The 20,977-nt window shown below is 44.1% G+C and overlaps 1 protein-coding gene across 3 annotated transcripts in view; it reads right to left on the bottom strand.

Moving 5' to 3' along the window:
- The window catches only part of LOC118020054 (AT-rich interactive domain-containing protein 5B), a 175,702-nt gene extending 156,096 nt beyond the window's left edge, over positions 1–19,606 (bottom strand). The window contains exons 1-2 of one of the 3 annotated variants that reach the window (XM_035019899.1): positions 19,477–19,606; positions 18,787–19,044 (exon numbers count right to left, since the gene is read on the bottom strand). In XM_035019899.1, the coding sequence (XP_034875790.1) occupies positions 18,787–19,044; positions 19,477–19,497 (279 nt within the window). In that variant the 5' untranslated portion in view covers positions 19,498–19,606. The remainder of the gene's footprint in view (positions 1–18,786; positions 19,045–19,476) is intronic. The other 2 variants (XM_035019907.1, XM_035019916.1) reach the window with 2 other exon arrangements.
- Between the last annotated feature and the right edge of the window lie 1,371 nt (positions 19,607–20,977).

The raw sequence follows: 20,977 nt of genomic DNA, 5'->3' as shown, positions 1-20,977 counted from the left end.
TCTGGTTTTCCCTATACTGGTGATATGCTCTGCCATGGTAAATGATTCAGGCTTCCATCAAAAGCTCTAAACTCAGTTTGGAAAAATACTGCGTGTTTTTGAATAAGCCAGGATTAATGCAAGAGCCAGTCTACAACCACAGTTGGTGACCTTTCTACTCCTGTTCGAAGATCGTGGTGTGCAGGCCGGTGCAGAGGACAGACCCAAGCAACTCCAACGGCCTAGTTCCAACTCTGCTGCTGTCCCAGGGACGTTGTACAAACCCCAGAGAATGAAGCCCAAGTTTCCTTCAAGGTAAGCTTTCTGAAAGCAGGGCTGAAAACTTGCACAGCTTTCCATGCCTTCCAATAGCTGGTACACTCCCAAGTGGAGCTTAAAGAATGAGTGAATGAACCAATGGATGGACAGATGAATGGACACATGCATGCTTCTGGGCATTCTGAGAAAACGACTGCAGAAGGGAATACAGAAGGAATCACCAGTGTTATCGTCACGAGAGACTTTGAGCTTTTCCCTAGCTCAACTCAATCTGATCCAGTTAACCTGTATGGACTGTGCTCTGGGCCGAGCCCTGGGCTGAGTACCAGCCACGGAGAGATAAGGATGAATAATAAGACTCTGTGCTGCTCCCTTCCGAAATGCATGGTGCCCACGGCCTCTTGTTCGCACTTAGGAAATGAAGGCTACTCTCTTTTCAGTCCTTTGCCAGAGAATCCATTCACTCTTCCCTTCTTCGATGTTCTGAGCATCTACTCTGAGCTGTGCTAGGTACTAGAACAGCTGGGGAAGAAGCCCCTGACTCATGGAGGCCAGTCTAGGGGGGTGGGTAGATGGTAAACGGTAGCCCTCAGCTAAATATGATTTATATAATGAGAAATTGTCATAAGTGATTTCATTCATTCAACAAATATTTAATGAGCACCAACTATATGTCAGTCTGAAATAAAACAGACAAAATTCCCTACCTTCCTGAGGCCTACTGTCATTAAGTGTCATGTGTAGTGTATGGTGTGAGGTGTGTGTATTAGAAGAGAGAGGAGTGGGGCAGTCTAAGAGCCAGATAGTAAAAAAATTGGAAGCAAAAGAACTAGAAGAGGCAATAATGGAAGACCAGGGGTGGAACTGGGGATGATTTCAAATCGAGTGGTTGGGGAGGTCTCTCTGCTAAGACCCTAAGGAACAGAAGGAGCTAGCAAGGTCAGGAGGGGAGGAAAGGATGGGGGGAGAACATAGGACATTTCATGCAGAGAAAACAGGATACACAGGCACTGGGAGGAGCATGGTGCAAAGTCAAACTCAAGGTTAAACACACACACAGACTCACACAGACACACAGACACACACACACACCATGGTGCATGCCTTATAGCTGATGCATGCTTCTAAATTTGAATCCACACTCCTTTGTTCTAAATTTCCAGTAGGTTTAGCATGGAGGCTACCCAATAAATCAACTTCCATTGTTAAAAATTGACTAAAATTTGGGGCACCTGGGTGGCTCAGTTGGTTAAGCGACTGCCTTTGGCTCAGGTCATGATCCTGGAGTCGCGGGATCGAGTCCTGCATCGGGCTCCCTGCTCGGCAGGGAGTCTGCTTCTCCCTCTGACCCTCCCCCCTCTCATGTGCTCTCTCTCTCTCTTTCATTCTCTCTCTCAAATAAATAAATGAAATCTTTAAAAAAAAAATTTGACTAAAATTTGCTTATTGTCATTTTTTCCTCAAACCTTTAATGCCTACTTATGTATGTTTTGAACACTTGGTAGAAAACCAAGTTGCATCTTCCCAGAAAGAGAAATAGATACGTTTTCCCATGAAATAACCGATTTTCACAGAATTTACAAGGTGGAAGCCCAGCTGCCCTATGACATATGCAGAAGGTTGGTGGGTAGCAAGGACATGCTCATCTCCTGTAGACCCACTTCTCAGAAACACAAACTGGGACAACAATCCCTTTCGTTTGGATGTTTATGTCTTTACACGGACACATACCAACCTGACTTAATGCCCCTCCTCAACCACTGTGCATGAAACCTACCTATTTTCTTATACAATAAGGAGCCTGTTTAATTACACCAGGTACAGGGGCCTCCTTCCCCTTCTCTCGACAGACTTATCACACCAGACACAATGCCCTTTCCAGCAAAACTCTCCAAAATCATGATCAAGATGTTAGGTTTAAGAAAGACCCAATATGGCTTGTTGACGTGCTCTAAGACTTACAAATCTTTAAAAGATTAAGGCAATCTGCTGTCTACCATGTATGTCTTCTATAATTAAATGCCCAGAAGAGCGAGGAGGTGTTTGGAAGGAATCACCCAGAGAGAATATGCAACAACAAAAGGAGAGAGAGAGGAAAAAAAGAGCTAGATAGGGTAAGAAGAATATCATTCAACCCTCATCAGACTAGCCTTAGGCTACGGTGACTGGTTCCATTGCTTACTGCTAATCTGGCTCCTAACAATGCCCACCTCCCCGTATTCATGCCCTCGGGTAAGCCTCTTGAGTGTGGGTTGCACAGTAGCCAACAAACAGAATTAGGCAAATGGATGTCATTTCTGAGATTAGGTTACAAAAGGACTATGGCTTCTGTCTCACTCGCACCCTGTGAGTGAAGTCAGCCGCCATGTTCGGAACTGGCCCATGGAGAAGCCCATGGGGCATGGCAAGGGACTGAGGGAGGCCCCGGTCACCTGCCAGCAAGGAATGAGACCCTCAGCCCAACAGCCCTCGAGGACTTGTGTCCTGCCAACAGGCAAGTGAGCCACTTGGAAGTAGATTCTACCCCAGTGAGCTTTGAGATGACCGTAGCTCAGGCGGGCACTGTGATTACAACTTTGAGAAACCCTGAGTCAGAGCCACCCCAGTAAGCCTTACCTAGACTCTTGACCCACAGAAACACTGAATAATAAATGTTGTCCAAAGACACAAAAATTGGAGGTAACTAACTTGCTATACAACAATAGATAACAATACACTCATCTTTAATATGGGATATATGTACACATTTTTGTGTGATAATGAAATAAAGCCCATGAAAGAAGGTGCTAACTACCAGTTTTGACTCTGCTTGAAAATTAGACTAATTTCTGCTGAGAAGTGGAAAAATGCTTCCTGCCTGCCTAAATCCTGAAACAACTACCTATACAAGAGGCCTTTTCTTTTTTGGGGGACCCACAGAAATTTCCAAGAACACTATTTAATAATATGAGCATATCTTCCTGGATGCAAGGGGCAGAGTAAAAGATAATCTTGCCAAGTAAGGCTAACATTATGTTTTCTCTCCTCCAAGCAACTGAAGGGAAAGGGGCCGATATTACTCATCTCTTTGCCACCCCCACAGTACCCTGGATATACTAATAAATATTGGTTGAATTGAACTGAATAAAAATTTGCAGCCAAAAGACCTATGTTTAAAAATAGAAATGTTTTTCAAGAGCAGTATTGTATTACATCCTTAGCTACCAGAGAAGAAGCCCAAGCCTTGTCTCTCTTTTCCTCCTCCCACCTTTTCCAGATTCATCTTTGGAAGGCCCTTGGTACAGCTGACCAGTCAGAATTGTGTTGCCTATAAGCACAGTCTGCAGGCCCTGTAGACACACAATCCTCCAATCCTCATGGCCAGGATCAAGATGTGGCTTCTCTTTGCTTAAAAAGAGAAACAAACAAACAAACAAAAAGGGCAGAAAACAGCCTTTTAAAAATTAAGGCCAAAAAAAAAAAAAAAAATTAAGGCAACTGAGATATCTCAATATTCTGACATGCTGAGAATGTTTTCACTCCACTGCTTCGAGGGGTCACTTAAGGAATTTGGGGGGTCAGGAGTGATTTGAACACCTGCTTGGCTGTCTATTGAATTACTGATCTATAACATCAAAAATGTGGAGTGAGAAACAGGACCTATAGGTGGGAAGAAAAAAGAAAAACAGAGCCTGCTGATAATTTTAAAAGATACCACCGTTTATGTGATTCATACAATTTGCATTAGGAGAAACATCTTCAGCCTTTTTACTAGATCCTTCTTTTTGCCTGCCCAGATAGTTGAGGATGCATATTTTACAACCCAATGCATTGTTGCTGAACACACATTCAGCTCCCAGGAGCACAAAACATAATTAGACTATTATGGAGAATATTCACAAGAAACAGAATGGAACAGATTATTTCACTTAAGACACACAGAACTCAATTATTTTCTGTATTTATAACCCATGTACACTTGAGTTTGGAATAATTTGGGGAGGAGACAGAGTACTAGAGCAGTGTTTTCATCTGAATTCAGTAATCTGATATACACTGTGGGATTAACCCAAAGCAAAAGGATTTAATGGCCCAGCAGGCAGTCTCTATTTTGAAGATCCTATGTCTGAGATCCCCCAGCCATTTTGGCTGGGACCCCTTCCCTTCCTTTTGCATCCCTTTGCTGGTGCTTTTTTGCTTTTTAAAAGAACCTGCCCTCGCACATCTTAAAGATGTGTGTGAAATACACTCCCTCCCACCACCACCAGCACTACCACAAGAAGAGGAGGGAGAGGAGGTGTCTAGGGGGGAAACATGTTTTTAAATTGCGGGTGTGGGGGGTAAGAATAGGAAATAGGAGAGGCTTTTTTTTAAACGGAGGGAAGGTGAGAGTATCTGAAATAAATTTAATGTTGTGCACATTCGGCAGGTCAACACCAGTTTCGCAGAGGTTGCCTCAAGAAGGGGGCGGAACCTGAGAAGCAGCAGGTTTGAACGTTCTTTGGCATACCAAGATGGAACATCTGGAATGCAGATTTTGTCTCTTGACACCATCATTCCCCCATCTCATCCCAGTTTGTTGTGGCTGATGGGAGAGACGCCCCCTCAATGTCCTTTAAGATCTAAATGGTACAGAACAGAACGGAGACCTGACCAGAAACCTCAAACATGGATCAAAATCTCTGCGCCTAAACAGAAAAGTCTCAGGACAGATGGGAAGCCAGGAAGTTTCGCTCTATTCAAATTGATAGTTTTTTTAGTTAGCATTTTTCAAATAATAGTTAGTAGTCCAACGGCTTAACCAATACATTACTTATTAACGAGCTATTAACAGTCTAGCATCATGACAGACCTCATTGAGACAATACGTTATGATTTGGCCCCTGACCAGGAAGGGCAGGATCGATAACGAGCATCTGCTAAAGGCCTAGGAGAAGCCAGGCCATGGTTTGGTGCTCTGTGCCCATATAAATTTCATTTGATATTCACAGCCCTGTAAGAGGAACCCATTTTACAGGTAAGGAAACTGAGATCCCAAAGAGATTAAGTAAGTAGACCAAGATGACAACCAGCTACTAACTGGCAGAGTAAGTATGCACATTTGGTTTTCTCAAGCTTCTAGACTAAGAGTTTCTATTCCAACCAGAAAGACAAAATGCACATGTGAAATTATTAATCAGCACTGGCCTTCAGATTCAAGTGAAGACTGACCTGCTAGACCCCCTAAACTCTGGCCTCGGTCTACCTTATTTTCCACTAAATCCCTGCCCTCTTGCCCAGTGTAGACCATATCCAATATTGCTATGTCCTTCCTTCCTATCTATGTCCTTCCTATGGCTTCTTCTGTCAAGGGTTTCCCCCTCTGTCCAACTCATTCCTCAAAAAGCTCATCCAAGAGAGTCCTAGTTATTTTCAAGGGCCTGCTCCCAAGCTTCCTGTCTCCAGGATACCTTCAGCATGACTCCAGGCCACTTTCCTACTCGCACACGCTTCTTTCCACAGCTCAAGTCCTGTACCCGCAGGCCTCTGGAACTCTGGCTAGAGAGAAGGGTGAGGGCTCTGTCTACCTGGCTTTCCCCTTCTCACTTCTTTGCTGCCCCTTTAGGACCAATAAGTTCCTTTTGCTTTATCCACAGAAAATGGGCCAAATATAAGAATGGTTTCATCCAAAGCTTTGCTCTAGAGAGTGCAAGGTGGCAGCCAGGGTTGGGGGAGAGGTTGGGGGGAAACATCCAGACTGAAGATATGTTTTGTTTGGCCCAGTGTTTTTTTTTTGAAAGTTGGACCAAAGTGCCAACTACATTCACACAAAAGTCTAGATTTCTGACATGTCTCTTGAAAAATGGAAAGACCTGGCAATATGAAATGACATTCCTGCCCAGTAATGATCAGCAGGATGTGAGTAACGACATTTGAGTGAGTTGCACGTCCCCAGTTCCCTCAAGCATCATATTTTCTTCCAGACCTGGCTCACTCCACTTGATGTCACCTGCCGGGCCCAGTGGGCACTTAAGCACGTGCATGGGCTCTGGGTCCCTTTCTCCCCTACATGGTGGAAGACATCATGGAGGAGGTGGCATTTGAGCAGGGCCTTGAAAGAGGGATCCAGCTGTTGAGAGGTTTTACTTCACAGAGGAATATCTTGGTGAATTCTAGACCCCTTTGCTCATACTGCCTGTGTTTCCTCCACTTGTCAGCAGGACGGCGCGATGTTTTTGCCATCTGTGTTTTGGAATCACAAGAGCTCACGTTCCCATTCAGTCTCTGTCATTCACCTGGTGAAGGAATTTAGAAACCTCGACAAGTCGCCTAACTTCTCAGATGGCCCTCCCGCAAAATGGGGATGACACTAGAACCTACCTCATGGTATTACTATTGTAAGGAGTAAATAAAAGCTCACGTGAAGCTGTAAGCATCTAGTTTTACTACTACCTTTATTAATATCAATTTAGTCCCAGGCCAGATAGTAAATATTTTTGGCTCTGTGTATCACACAGTCTCTGTCACACGACTCAACTCTGCCACTGCAGTGTGAAAGCTGCCAGAAACCATTTGTCAACAACTGGGTGCGGCTGTGTGCCAATAAAACTTTATTTACAAAACAGGCAGCTGGCCAGAGTTGACCAGTGGGCCTTTGTTTACTGACCCCCTGTTTTCAACATCCCCACAGCCGCCCAATGTAAATCACCTCTGAAGATGCCATCTAGGTGTCTCGATGACATCGAGAACAGTAGGTGCCTCCAGTGGGCGGCATGGGCATCTCTAACCTGTTTACCGAGATTAGGCTCCGCCCAGAAATCATCCTGTAGGGACACTGCTCCCACCTCCACATCTTGGAAAGAAACCTCTTCCCAACCTTCATCAGAATCTCACTGGACCTGAGTTCAAATGTTGTTTCTTTCAAAATGCCTTCACCGAGCTTCCCAACAAGATCAGGCACTCCTGTCAGAGGTCCCTGTATTTTTACTCCATCACATTGACTGTGCCACACGATGACCCATTACTTGTGACAGTTTGATTAATTATGCACTCCCCACCTGACCGGCAGCTTCCTGAAGGCAGGATCTGCCTGGTTCCCCACCTCTGTCTCTCCAGGGCCCCATGCTGGCCTGCACACAGAAGGCGTTCGAGGGGGGCTGAGGCTGAGTCTCCTCTCCTGTGCAGTGTGTGAGAGGCACCACATGCCTGCCTTGGGGGGGTGTGGGATTTAAGGAGTCCTTTTAAACTTTTTATTCCTCAAGTGCACAGTATGATGACTGAGTCATCTGTGTATCAGTCAACCGCCAATTGGACTGCACATTCCTAGAGAGCAGGACAGAAGCTTCCAAGCGCCATATGCTGAACAAATAAATGAAGGACTAAAGAAACAATATTCATGAAGGCTCAATTAGGGAATAGGTCAGTATATAATCAAAATCCCATTGTTAGTCCCTTAGTGTATTTTAAAGTGATAGGGAGACATGAAACTCACCAATCCTGGCAGAATCAAGGAAAACCTGGATTTCAATCCTAGCTCTGAGTCTTAACTATACGTGACTTTGGGCAAGTTATTTAACCTCCTTTGGCCTCAGCTGCCTCATCTATGAAGTATGAAAATGTCACAATACAACCAACCTAAGAGAATTTCTTTGAGAATTAAATGAGCATTTAATTTATATATTAATATATATGCAATGCCTGACACATAATAGCTACTCAATAAACAGAAAATGTTGTAACTTCATTGAAAACACTGTGGGTAAAACTCTGGCAGATGGTTTGGAAGAAGAGAAAGTTGGGGCATTTTCTCTGGGTTGTGCATACATAGAGAAGAGAAAAGTTTAGAAGAAGGAAGTATGAATGTGGTTCTAAGACCAAAATGTATGGGGATAGTTTTCCGCCACTTTGGATAAATCAATCAAGTTGCTTTTTCCTTCTTATTATGAGAGAATGAGTAAGCTCTATGGGAACAGAAATTTTTATCTGTGCATTAGTCATTGTGTTCACTCTTAATGTCCCCACTGGAGAGAAACGACACATAGTAGGCATGCAATAAACATTTCAGAATGAAAGAAACCATCCGTGAATATCAGAGTGGCAGAAATGCCAATTCAGTTTGCCGCCAAGAGTGCCGTCTCAGCAAAGCTTTTCTTAAGCCAACATAAATAATACCATCAGAGGGCCCTCCTAACTTCAGGAAAGAATATGGAAATGAAGGTAAGGTCCAGCGGGGACTGTGAACACCAAGCCTGGTTTCTTTGTAATCACTGCCCCTTGGGTAAGTATCTTGGCACTAAAGCCCACACTCTCATTAGTGATTTTATACGAGTCATGTCCCACAGAGGCACCATCTACTGGTTAAGAGCGCTGGGATGATCCACCCTGAACACACCCATGGGAAACGCCTGCCTATTTTCCTCAGAGTAGAACCTTAAGAGAGCAGCCCTTCTTCCTCAAAGCAGCAGACCATTGTGCCCGAGGGTGCTGGCTGTTAGGCCCAAGATTTTTCTGGCCTTTCTGTGTCCATTAAATAAAGGGGGCTGGACTTGCTCTCTTGAATGTCCTATAAGTCTATTCAAATGTCGCTGGCAAATTAGACATGAGCCTTTTTCTTAGATAACCATGGCAAGCCTTCCTGATCCTCTTTATCAACAAAGCCAAGGGATGTCCAGCCAGTCACACCTGAAACCAAACATGTCGGTGCAGATGGCGGAGCCAGAGGGACCAGCTGCCCCTATGGCTCCACCAACATCCAGCCAGGGAAAGGTCTCTGAGAGTATGAGAATGTTCTCGGCGACCTTCTCTGCATCTGAACCCTTCGCCCCATGTCAAGAGGCCCTCATCCCACAACACAGATTTCCAACCAGAATGTTACCGAAGTTGGGTAGTCACAGAAGAAAAACAACTAAACCTGAGCCTGTCATGGAGGAAAGTCAGAGAACAAGGCAGTGAGTAAGAACATTTTTATTCTTTTTTTTCCACTGGTACCCTGAGCCGAGCTCAACCCAGAGGATGGCAAGCAAAGCTTGGACTAAAGGGAAAACAAGTATTCTCTCACAATGATTTCCATCCCCATGGCCCACAGGGGGCTTGGGGCAAGCCCAGTGACAGGTAACTGGTGATAACTTGGCCTGTTACCGCTGTAGCATGCAAGGCTTCCTATGTAGGGGTCAGAACCAAACAAAACCCACACATGCATATCCGAATATCCACACACACACACACACACGCACACTTTAATATGTATGTATTTATACATATTTTTAAAACATATTCCTCCTTTCAGAAAAATACACAGAATTAGCAAGTTTAAATTATTTGCACTTAGTTCTTTGTCTCCAGTTATACTGTGTTCTTTTGTGCTGGTAAAACAACATGTGCTTTAATTAGCAAATATCTGTAAATAATTTACTTGCTTTTCAAATACAACAGAACAATGGGGTCAGTTTTCACATACATTTACCCAGCATGCATCCTGGGTCTTAAGCCAGACTCTCCCATTGTTCAATAACTATATCAAGCTGTCCAACTCTTGCTGCCTCCTCGGTGGAGGGTCGGGGTAGGGGGCCAGAAACCCGAGTTCTGGTAGCAACATCCCATTTTGTAAGACCCCAGAAGGCAAGCTCATAGCGTTGTCTAGCCCCAGTTAAAACAAAGTCTTAACGATCTCTAACCCTGGAAATTTCTGCGAGGAACGTGGAAGTGTGCCAAGGACAAAGGGCATTTCATGCTCTGCTGCCCCACTGCCCCCGACCCCCAACGGCGTGAGCCCAGAAACATAAGGCGCGATGTCTGAGGCCTGAGAATCACGGAGCCCCGTCTAGGCTCTGCAGGGTTAAGGCTGGGCCCTGCACACACAGTGCAAAGAAAGATGTTAAATCAAATGAGAATGACTGCTCCAGGACTGGAGGCACTATTATTTTGAATAAGATTGAAAAGGCCAGAAAAAGCAATTCAAAAACATTTCAATTATGTATTTCCCAGAACTACATCTTTGAGCAACTAATGCAAATGTTACCACCACAATAAAACTTCTTCCCACATAAAAGCATATAAAACAGGTTGAACAGCATATACTTTATATATCATATGCATATTTTTGACTATTAATAAAAAATTCAAAATCTATGTATGCTTTACTCTCCTAAGCAATACAGTAATTATGATTAAGGGACAGGCAGCACAAAAAGAGCCAATTTATCTTACTCGTGCTCAGGAATACTATTGTGTAACTAAGCAACTAAAGACAAAATATGGTCTAATTAATTCACTCCTATGCTTATTTAAAAGACACAATTAGAACATTTTTATTTTCCAGCCTGCACAGTAGCTCAACATGCTTGAGGGTGTAGAAAGCAAAGCCTATTATTCTCAAAGACAAGAGTTTAATGTTTAGTGTCACTGATCAGGCTTGGAACTCAGCTCTGGGGAGGAGGGGGTGTGTTTCACAGCCTGGGTGTGCTCTGAGTCACGAGAAAGGAAAGGTATGGTAAGGGGGGGAAGAGGCTCCTGGGGCCACTGGATTGACTAGTAACACATGGCCCCTCCCCGCTCTTTTCCTCATCGTGGCAAAGGGATGGAGACAGGGCTGTGAACTTGATGGTCACGCGTGCAAGGACATGCGCCACTGTGCATCTATTTATACAGCCACAGAGATTCTACAGAAAATTCATGTAATTAAACCACACGTCCTCGTCTGTGTGATAAATGTCAAATATCCATCTTTGACGCTGCTAACAGTGCATCTGATTTTAAAAGCAGAATTAATTTACGCAAGTATGTGCTGGAGATTGATGCCATTAGCATGATTCGAAAGCACCCTTTCGGTAATAATCATCATCTGCATGTTTGAAATGTGTTGTCGATCCGGACGTTCACAGTCCAGGATGGAAGCCGTGTTTTCCGAAGGCTAAGGCCCGGGTTCTAATCTCAGGCAAGCCGGCAAAGACCACAGCGTGGCTGGAAAAAGCCATCCATGCCTGTGCGAGGCCACGGGAGCAGAGTTTTCAAGAAATGCAGGAAATCTGCGACGGCATTTCTGAGAGGCGAATGAATCTTTAAGCCAACAACCGATAAATTTGTTTTAAATTTCTTTAAAAGCCAAACCAACGGGTAATCACTAGCTACAATATTATTCTGAGTGGGAGATGGCAAATGTCCAACCACCCCTGGCTATAAAAAATGACAAGCAAATGCATTTTGATTCGAGCAATTATATTCTGGATATTGGTTAAAACTAGACTTTGATAAATGAGCTCGAGTCATGTATCACTAGATGCCACCACGAACAATGGTATGCTTTATTAATAATTAATAACAAAGTATTTACATGTATGGACTCGTGTACTCCATAAAAATAACATTTCCTTAGTATGTGCCTGACACTCTAAACGTCAAGGGAGCTTTTAATTGCTTACAATTTTGACTCACTATCAAACGTTGGCCTAGTTAAGACCATCAGTCTGGGAAGAATGCTGGCCCACAGGAGCTGCCAACCACACTCAGGTAAGGAGTGACCGGCAGTCTCTGGTCAGACCGCCACCGCACTGCCCCGGCTTTTTATGGGCTGAAGGCTGAAGATGGGAAAAGTACTCAAACACGGACATGCTGGGTCTAGCCTCATCATCAGTCCCAAATAGGCACCCATCTCTTTGCGGAGTACTCTGAAAGAAAATCCTTTACGCTTTTTCACATCTTGGGGCAAAACGACGATGGATTTTAGATGAGAAAGAACACGCATGAGTCGGGGGTATGCGGCAGCTGGCCCACATGGGAATGACCCATCGTAGGTCCTCTGCCAGGAAGAAACCAGGCTGGCCTTAAAGAAAGCAGGCTGTGGGAAAGAACATTTTAGATGACTGATGTCATATAGTCATTCAATAAATACTTAGTGACTGGCACTGAATACTGGGGGAGGGGGGTACCCAGAGGTGAATAAGGCATAACCTGCAGTTCCTGAGAACAGCGCTAGGGTGGGGGAAGAGGGGAGGTGGAAAGGGGGAATGACAGGCAAAGGAAAAGGACACAGATAACCATCACCAAAGGCGCATGTGCGAAGCACAGGGGAGGGCGAAACCAACCACAGCCCAGGAAGAGCCCTGAAGGCAGGGATCCTTGTCTATCTTGTTCATGGCTGTATCCCCAGGGCCTAGAACAGGCTCTGGCACAAAGTAGGTGCTCTATAAATATGCACTGAGTGATCGAGACTTCAAAGATAAAGACAATACTTTCTAGTTTCCAGAAAGATCAGGAAAGGCTATAAATAGTGACTTTAATTAATCTCCACTTTAACTAAGGAGCACAGAGAGAGTCTGACAGCTTTTCTGTGACCAATGTCTGTCCATGGGTGTAAACGATGAGCTCTTTGAGGGCTGAGGCCCTTCTCCTTCTTCTCTGCATCCTGTTGTCCAGCACATAGTAGGCCTTCAATCAACATCTGCAAGCTGAATAAATTCTTTTTTCCAAAATCATGCAGATCATGAGCCTTCCTTTAAACACACATTGCATTTATTGTCAGCACAATTCACCAACGTGTTACATAACGAATTATGTTGTTTTTACATTTTCAAAACGTGTTGATCTCATCTCTCAATGAAGATTGATAAGCTTCTTGAGAAACAGGGTCACACCATGAACTGTTTTGCATCCATCTCTGTACCTAGCAGAGCTCCGAGTACATGGTTAGCACTCAACCAGCAGTTTTTGATTAACTCAAGATAGATGACACCAACGTTTGCCGGAGTTAGGATCTGAACCTACAAAATCTAAATCAGTACACATTCTACTGATTCTCAAATTTTAACATCATTAGAATCAGTGATGAAACAGAGATTTATTTGTTTATGCAAATATTTTTGACATGACTGTTAAATTATTTCTTAGTATTACTGGGTCTTGCTCCAACCCAAGTAAGAAAGAGAAAAAAAGTACACACTCCCGCTCCCTATTTCAAATCAACTCCATAGGCCAGGGGTCAGCAAACATTTTTGTAAAGGACTAAACAGTAAATAATTTCCCAGTTTCCACTGTGTGGGTCAAATGTTTGCCGTCACAAGGACTCAATTTGCGTCTGACTTTGTTTCAATAAAACTTTACAAAAACAGACAGTGGTCCAGATTCAGCCCTCAGGCCGCAGTTCACTAATGCTTATCACAGTCCTCTAAATTCTCTCCAGAGAGTTCATTAGTTCTCGCCCTAGTTCTGAAGGGCCAGCCAGTTAGAGCAAAGTTACTCCTTCACCTAGTTGAAGGTCATTACTAAAACTACTAAAAACTGCCCGAACTGCATCCCTCATTTGCTGAGCTCTCCTGTAGTAAGTGCTTATGCTAGTTGTCAGGCGCTTCCCATTACTGTTTCTAATTCTCTTGACAAAGTAGAGATCATTAGATCCATTTTACAGATGGAGAAACTGAGGCTGAGAAAAGCTAAAGAAACTGTCCAAGGTCAGTGAGGTCACTTGAAGAGGTCTTGGAAATTTAAAAAAAAGTCAGCTCATGTATATAGACCGGAGACTGAGCAGCCATCTACAGCTAGAACAGGGTCGGTCCAGCACCTCCTAGATTTCAGAACGTGTCTGACTAACACGAGATGTGATACAAGCAGGCAATCTTTTAAACACATCCTGCCGATCCAGATGACAGCATAGCTCCATACTGAAATGTAAATCTTTAAGGAACTTTTTATTTTGGTGACATAGCTAAACTCATCATATGGATGAAAGCCAACCTGATTTGGGGAGACCTATATCGGGTATTTGTCCTAGCAAACTAATCTAGATGCTGTCCTCTCACAGAGAAAACCTTTCTTTAGGAAAGGTAGTGGTGGGGGTGCCTGGGTGGCTCAGTCGGTTAAGCCTCTGCCTTTGGTTCAGGTCATGATCCCGGGGTCCTGGGATCGAGCCCCACATCTGGCTCCCTGCTCAGCGGAGAGTATGCTTCTCCCTCTCCCTCTGCCCCTCCTCCTGGCTGTGCTCTCTGTCTCAAATAAATAAAATCTTAAAAAAAAAAAAAAAAGGAAAGTAGTGGTAGTGGTCTCAAATTTCAATGAGAACAGCAATACAAATATTAATGATGAAAACAGTGAGTCCACCACTACTGAAGAATCTACTATGGGCCAATCTCAGTTGTAAGCACTTCACATGTATTGACTCATTTAATCCTTAAGGCAATCCTAGGGAGTAGGTACTGTATTTCCATTTCATAGATGAGGAAAGTGAGGCAATGTTTAAAATGCAGGATCCTGGACCCCAGTTCCAGAGATTCCAATCGAGTTAATTTCAACAGGGGCTCTGGAATATGAATGTTTGACAATTTTTAACCAGATAGTAACCACTTGTAGAAATCCTGACTACGTGTCATTACTATCTGTAATGCCCAGGTGTACTTGATCTTGACTTCCTGACATCATTAGCTTACTCATCCACACTCAAAGTTGTAGGTGCCCAGTAAAGCTTCTTGTAGAATCCAGCCCACGGTCAGGCTGAAATCCAAGTTTGCACATCCACCTCTTTTAAGAGTGTATATTGCCAATAGATTAAGCGCTTGGCAATTTGAAAATGAATATAATCAGAAGTTACCCAGTAACAGAACCAATTACCCGCCTACTTTGCCATTTTCCTCCTCTGAAGAGGTTGTGGCTGAATGTGGCGATTGGGGGTAATTACTAAAGATACTTAACTCCTTGTATATGGCTCTGCTATTCACTTTCATGGTAATTTAAGACAGTATCATGATTAGGCCTGGGAACCTCCACACAGGCATAAAAGTTATCCTGCTTATTGTTTATAAATTAGTATCTAGAATAAAGGTCACCGCAATCATCCCTCTTTTCTATTTTTAAGGACTGTACTGTTTTTGAAGTACTTTTGCCCATACAATGCCTCTTGATATTCACAATCCCCAGTCAGCCTCATTATTGTCCCCATTTTGCTGCTGAAGAAACTGAGGCTCAGAGTGTTTATGCTGGTTCAAGGTCGAACAAATACTAAGTTGCAGAATCAAGATGTAACTCTTTCTGGACTGCTTTTCCTCTACACCAGTTGCCAGCACTGGAAGTTATGTGAAGGCAGCAGTTAAGTCATTATCATAGTTATTATAACCAATAATAAATTGTTAATGATTATTAATAATGGTATTAAAACACAACTGTTCTTGTTAGATACCACTAGCTCGAATCAGCTGAACTTCATAGAATAAGAATGGTTCTGCTACCTAAAATCCAGTGACCTCTGGCAAAACGGATTGACTAGTCATAATTCTAAAATGAACAAGGACCAGCCCACATTAATGCATACTTCTAGAATATAATATGATGCATTAAAACTCTGGTGTCAAGGGTAGGGTTTAGTGGGGGAAAAAAAAAACAACCCTAAAGCTTAGAAAAGCCTGCGTTCTGGCCTGGTGACCTTTGACAAACCACATAATTTCTCTAAGCCTCTGTCTCCATCTGTAAAATGGCATACAAAGTCCTGCCTTATCCAGCCTCATACAATTATTGCAAGGATCAATAAAATATTCCCCAAAAAGGCCCTCTGCAGATGATAGCAAACCACACAGGGACGCTATTTCTAATCTCGCACAATGATAATTTTCCTGCTTTTAGAACTGACGTCTTTACATTTCAAGAAATCATAAATAGACAGAATGGTTCTCTTAAACCAAAAAAGCATACTGAGTCCTGGCTGTCCTTTTGAAATGGATGCTGATGTCAGCTCAATCAAGAAATTATTAACCTCCATTTGGTTACTTAAAATAAACTGTCCTGGCTGATTAAATGTGCTGAACATTTTCTCCAAGTAACAGTGCACATCACCAAGAAACCTTTTTCTTTCAGTTACACTTTGCAAATGGCAAATGCATCATTCCAAACTATTTAAAATCAATAACAAAAATCATTTCACTGTATATAAACAAGTTAATGGAGTAAGTGAAAACAAAGCAAATTTCTTAATGAGAGGACCCTGTTGCCCCCTCTAGGTGCCTGCAGTAAATGCTGGTTTCTGTAGGCTCTCCTCCAGAGGAGACTGGGGCTGCTATTCAGCTAATGAATGACTAACTTAGGCCAGGGGGGGAAATGACATCACCAGGGTGGAAAAGCAATCTGCATTGGGAAACTTTCTACCTGCTTTACATTTGTCATAATTATTTTGCACAATGCAGCCTGCATTTGCATAATTTTGAGGCGTGTCATTATCTCAATTGAAAATTGTTTTAATATGGCTGAATAATTCACAATGACATCAGCCAAAGTCCTAATGAAATATACAAGTATAATCATACAGCTAATTACCAGCCGTGTTAGCATTAAAAAACAAATCATGCATAATATTAGACGATGTATATGCAGCTGAGGATTATAAATAGAGCCATCTCCCTCCCCAAACCCCCTAGAGTTTACTTTTAAATGACAAGATTAATTTTCTTAGGTATGGCTCATATAGCAGTGACGAAATGTGCAGATCATTACAACGGTTCGCTTTCATTTCCCCTTAATGAACAATTTTTTAACATCGTTTATTTAAAAATACTGTGTATCTATTCATTATCAGCAGTTCTAACAGATGCAACCTTCGGCTAATACTGTTTTTATTCTTAAATCAGAATTCACTATTTAATTACACCAACAGAAATTAAAACTGGACCAAGTGGGGTCAACTCGGGGTCTTTAAAAATATTTCAGTTTCAATTAAAAAAAAAAAGAGAGAGGAGAGTGACCACAAAATATCTCATAAAACACTGAATAATTTCCTTCTGGGTTTAGTCAGAAGTCTATTAGGCACCAGCTCTTTTCTGGATATTTAATCCTTCCCTTTTCCAGATCACAGGCCATGTTGAAGTAATAAATTTGAAAAGCAAATAATAAGAAATCAGGAGGGGGAGGGGAGGAAGACAGCTGCGCAGGAAAGTTGGGGCGGGGGAGGGGGCCGAGCTAGACCTTGGGAGGGGGAAAGAGCTCAACCTGTTGGTAGGTTGCAGTATTTTTTCCCAGTATTTCCAAACAACACCTTTGTAAAATTGCAGGCAGGCGTCGGGAAGTATGAACGTTTAAAACCCAAAGCTGGCCGGGGAGGGCGGTGTGGGGGGGGAACATTCGGGGAGGAGGGCGGGGCTTATTTCCGAAGAGGCAGATCTGAGGGCGAAGGTTTTGACGAACTCCAGTAATTAACCGGCATAGACCACTGATGGGTAATTCGATCCTGGGAGAGGGAGTGAACTGGCGATGCCAAAAGTACAATCAACTCCATCAAACCAAGGAATTGTGGAAGGACTGGCAGGCAGCTCCACGCTCCGGGATGAGTTAAACGGGGAACCATTCATTTAACAAAAAGATCCTTACATCTACCTCGAAAGCTCGAGGGCCTGGCACAGAGCTAGCTGCCCTCAAAAGTCTCAGTTTGATCACCCTGCTCTCGCTCGGGCAACACAAAGCCTTGCCAGGCGGCCGCGCGCCCGCCCTCCCACCGCACCGAGGGCACAGCCTCCCCAAAATAGTTCCCCTGGTGGGTATCACGGCGCTGAGGTCGGTCAGCTGACGAGGGGAGCCCGCAGAACTGCGGTCACACATGAAATGACAGAGCCGAAGGGAGGCGGCCGCCCCGGCGCCCGGTGACAGCAGCTCACCTCGGGCGTCCTCCCGGGAGCGCGGCTAGCGCCCCTGCGGCCGCCCAGAAACGTGCCGGCGAAGCTCGGTCCCTCCCCACCCTCCCCCGGAGCGCCGTCTGGGCACGGAGGCCGCCGGACGCGCCGGGCCAGTGGGCGAGCACACACCCCTCTGCCTTCCCTCCCCCGTCCCGGTCCCACACATCCCCAAAGATCGCGCTGGAAGACGTCCACTTTGCGTGGAGTAATTGAAAACTAGAACATCAAATGGCTTGTCCGGGGTGGGGGGGTGGGGGGGTGGGGGTGGGGGCGAGAGATAGTTGTTAATGCTTAACGTGTTTGTGCCGGTTACACGACCGCTTTGAAATCCGCCCGGGCAGATCTGCAAGTTATTTGAATGTATTATTCCAGTACCTGTCATTTATCACTTTATTCAACACGTCTTTGCCAACTCAATAGCTTTTGATCTCACTCTGCCTCCATTTCGTAATTTCCGCCCTCTTAAACATATCAAATACTTACTTAAAAAAAAAAGTGAACAATATCGAAACCCACCGAAAGAAATCCACCCAGCCCCGACCGAGCCAGACGCGAAGGTAAGATTTTCAAAAGGCAAAAAATATATAAAAAGCATGTGATGTTCAAGCGCAGTAGCAAGAGAGCGAACGATCTCTCTCTCCCTCTCTCTCTCTCTCTCTCACACACACACATATCCTTGAACAAAACCCTTCTCGAACAAGTTATTTGATCTTGACTAAAATCAGCAGTTGGATCCTCTTTGTAAAGCTGACAGCCAAACTCTGACAATGGCAAAATACTCGAGCCCCAGCTAGTGGCGCTACCCCTTTAAAAAAGGAGTCGATCCTGCTCGCCTGCAGAAGTGAATACAGTATTTTCAAGCTTGCCCTGTAATAAGCATTACTTGGGGGGGGGGGGGATAATAAAGAAAGAAGAGAGGGAGATATAAGTTTACCACCTCGCCATGGTCGCTATTTCTGCCCTGGGGAGTGTCTTCTGGGAGGAAATAAAGTTTAGAGCTGGATAAAAGTTGCCGGCTGGTCCTCTCTTCCCACAACAGCTGGAGCTCCGCTATGCAAATCGGATCCTTTGGCGTACATCTTACAAAGAAAAAGTCGCCAAGGGACAAAATTCTTGGTTTGCCTTCAAGGTGGAATTGAAAAGCCTTGTAGAAAATGTAAGGTCCGTGCAAGCCACACGGTGAGCCGACCCACTGCAGGGGAAAAAAAGCACCAAATAAATAACGTAGCCATCAGAGCACAAACATCTATTCCCAGACACATTTACACACAGACATCCACACTCTTAATACAGAAGAGCCAACAGATATAAAGCTGGGTGGAAAAATAATAGAGCCCACAAATTTTCTGCTTCCCTTAAAAAAAAAAAAAAAAAAAAAAACTCCGGGCACCCCCACCGCCACCTCTCCCTACTTCTCCATCTGAGGCGGTAAAATTACATTATGTATGTATGATCAGTGCAGGGATTTTTTTAAACAATAAAAATGATTTGGGGGGATGCAGAGGGTAAAAGTTTGGTGAAAAGTTTGTGGGGGGTGTGGGTGGGTGCAGAGGTGTGGGTGAGCTGGGGGGCTGGGGGGTGCCGGGGGGTGCCGGGATCGGAGGAGCGGAGGAGAGCGAAATACCTGGAGTGAGTTGGGCTCCATCTCGACGTTCTGAATTGATTGAACTCAACATTCTCTCCAAACTTGTTGGCTTGAATGGATTGCATCAGGTCCTGGCAGGGAAAAACATTCTCTGCCTTCAGCTGGCGTAATGTCTCAATATAAAACTGAGCTCTTGCCTCCCCTTCGGCACCAAAATGATTGAAAATATGTCCTAATATTTCTCTGACGACTCAATTTTCAGCTCCTGTCAAAACTGTGTAGGTTTCCTTCCAAATGTGGAATGATCAAATTCATAATCGGAAGGAAGGTTCCGTCCGATCTCGGCGGGAAGCGGATGGATCAAGGCAAAAAACATATAGGACGGTTTGTAAAAATAAAATCCACCCTAAAACTGTGTGAAGATGAGATGTCCCTCTTCCCGATCTCCCTTGTCTAGGGGTGTCGTCTAATGAGATTTTTGGAAGAGACGAGAGCTAGCGAGCTCCGCTGTGCATCTGACAGGACCTGCTTGTATATGTCTAATATAAAGAACATTTCCTGCAGAGATTCCGGGGCGCTGCTCCTCTTTCTAATGCTCCTTAGCAGATTTGCTGTTATTAGACATGTAGATTTGTTTGATAGTTAAATTACGCTTCCTCACTGCCATGTTTTCGAGAACTAATCTGTTAAATTATATTTTGATGCCTATTTACATGGAAGGGAAAAGTGGGTTATCGATTATATAAACATATAAATATTAATGCATTTGTTCGCTTCGCAAAAAATACTCGGCAAAAAACCCCCCAAAAACAGAAAGACAAGTGAGCAGTGCACACACATCTCAGGATTTTGCAAACAATATTGAACGGACAGCGACTGCATTTAGGGACTGGAACAATAAACGATGCATGATAAATCAATAAATGCGAGCAGCGAGTCTGCTCGGAATATGAATTCAGGCTCCCGGTTCTGCGTGTGCATTCTTTAATTTTGAAGTATATACACTAGTACGTGTTTACAATGCTGATGGACGCCAAGGGCGCTCTCAAATGATAATGTGTTTATATAACCCAGCGCTACAGGAATAATATACCGACTCCTACCCCACCCCCATCCCCTCCCCCGCCAAAAAAGGGAGGGGAGCTTCCTCAATAATAGTTTGAAACTGAAAAAATCCATTTGCAAACTAGTTAAATACAACCAGAAATTAAGCTGTTGAAAACCGGGGGCATGAACCGTAAGACAATAAAGGTTTTAAATGTGTATATTTATTGTTCTGGAGCCCTGGAGCATTGCGAGGTTTGCATGCACGGCTATTATGCAAACACAGAGAAACTTAAGAGCGACAGAACAAGGAACAGGCAGAGACTGCAAAGCCCTCGCTCGCTCCGACCCAGCTGCCCGTCCTCCGCCAGGCTAGATTGCATTTTCGCAGTGTTGATGTAAAATGGTGTACTCGCTTCCCCCACGCTCCCCCCCCCCTTCCCCGTTCTCCCCCCCCCCCTTCCCGCCCCCCCCCCCCCCCCCCCCCCGAATTTAT

The sequence above is a fragment of the Mirounga leonina genome, unplaced genomic scaffold (assembly GCF_011800145.1).
Source record: "Mirounga leonina isolate KUSES-001 unplaced genomic scaffold, KU_Mleo_1.0 Mir_109, whole genome shotgun sequence".
In the NCBI taxonomy this organism is placed as follows: domain Eukaryota; kingdom Metazoa; phylum Chordata; class Mammalia; order Carnivora; family Phocidae; genus Mirounga; species Mirounga leonina.
Note: the sequence above shows the minus strand (reverse complement) of the source record. Positions and strands in the feature narration are given on the sequence as shown.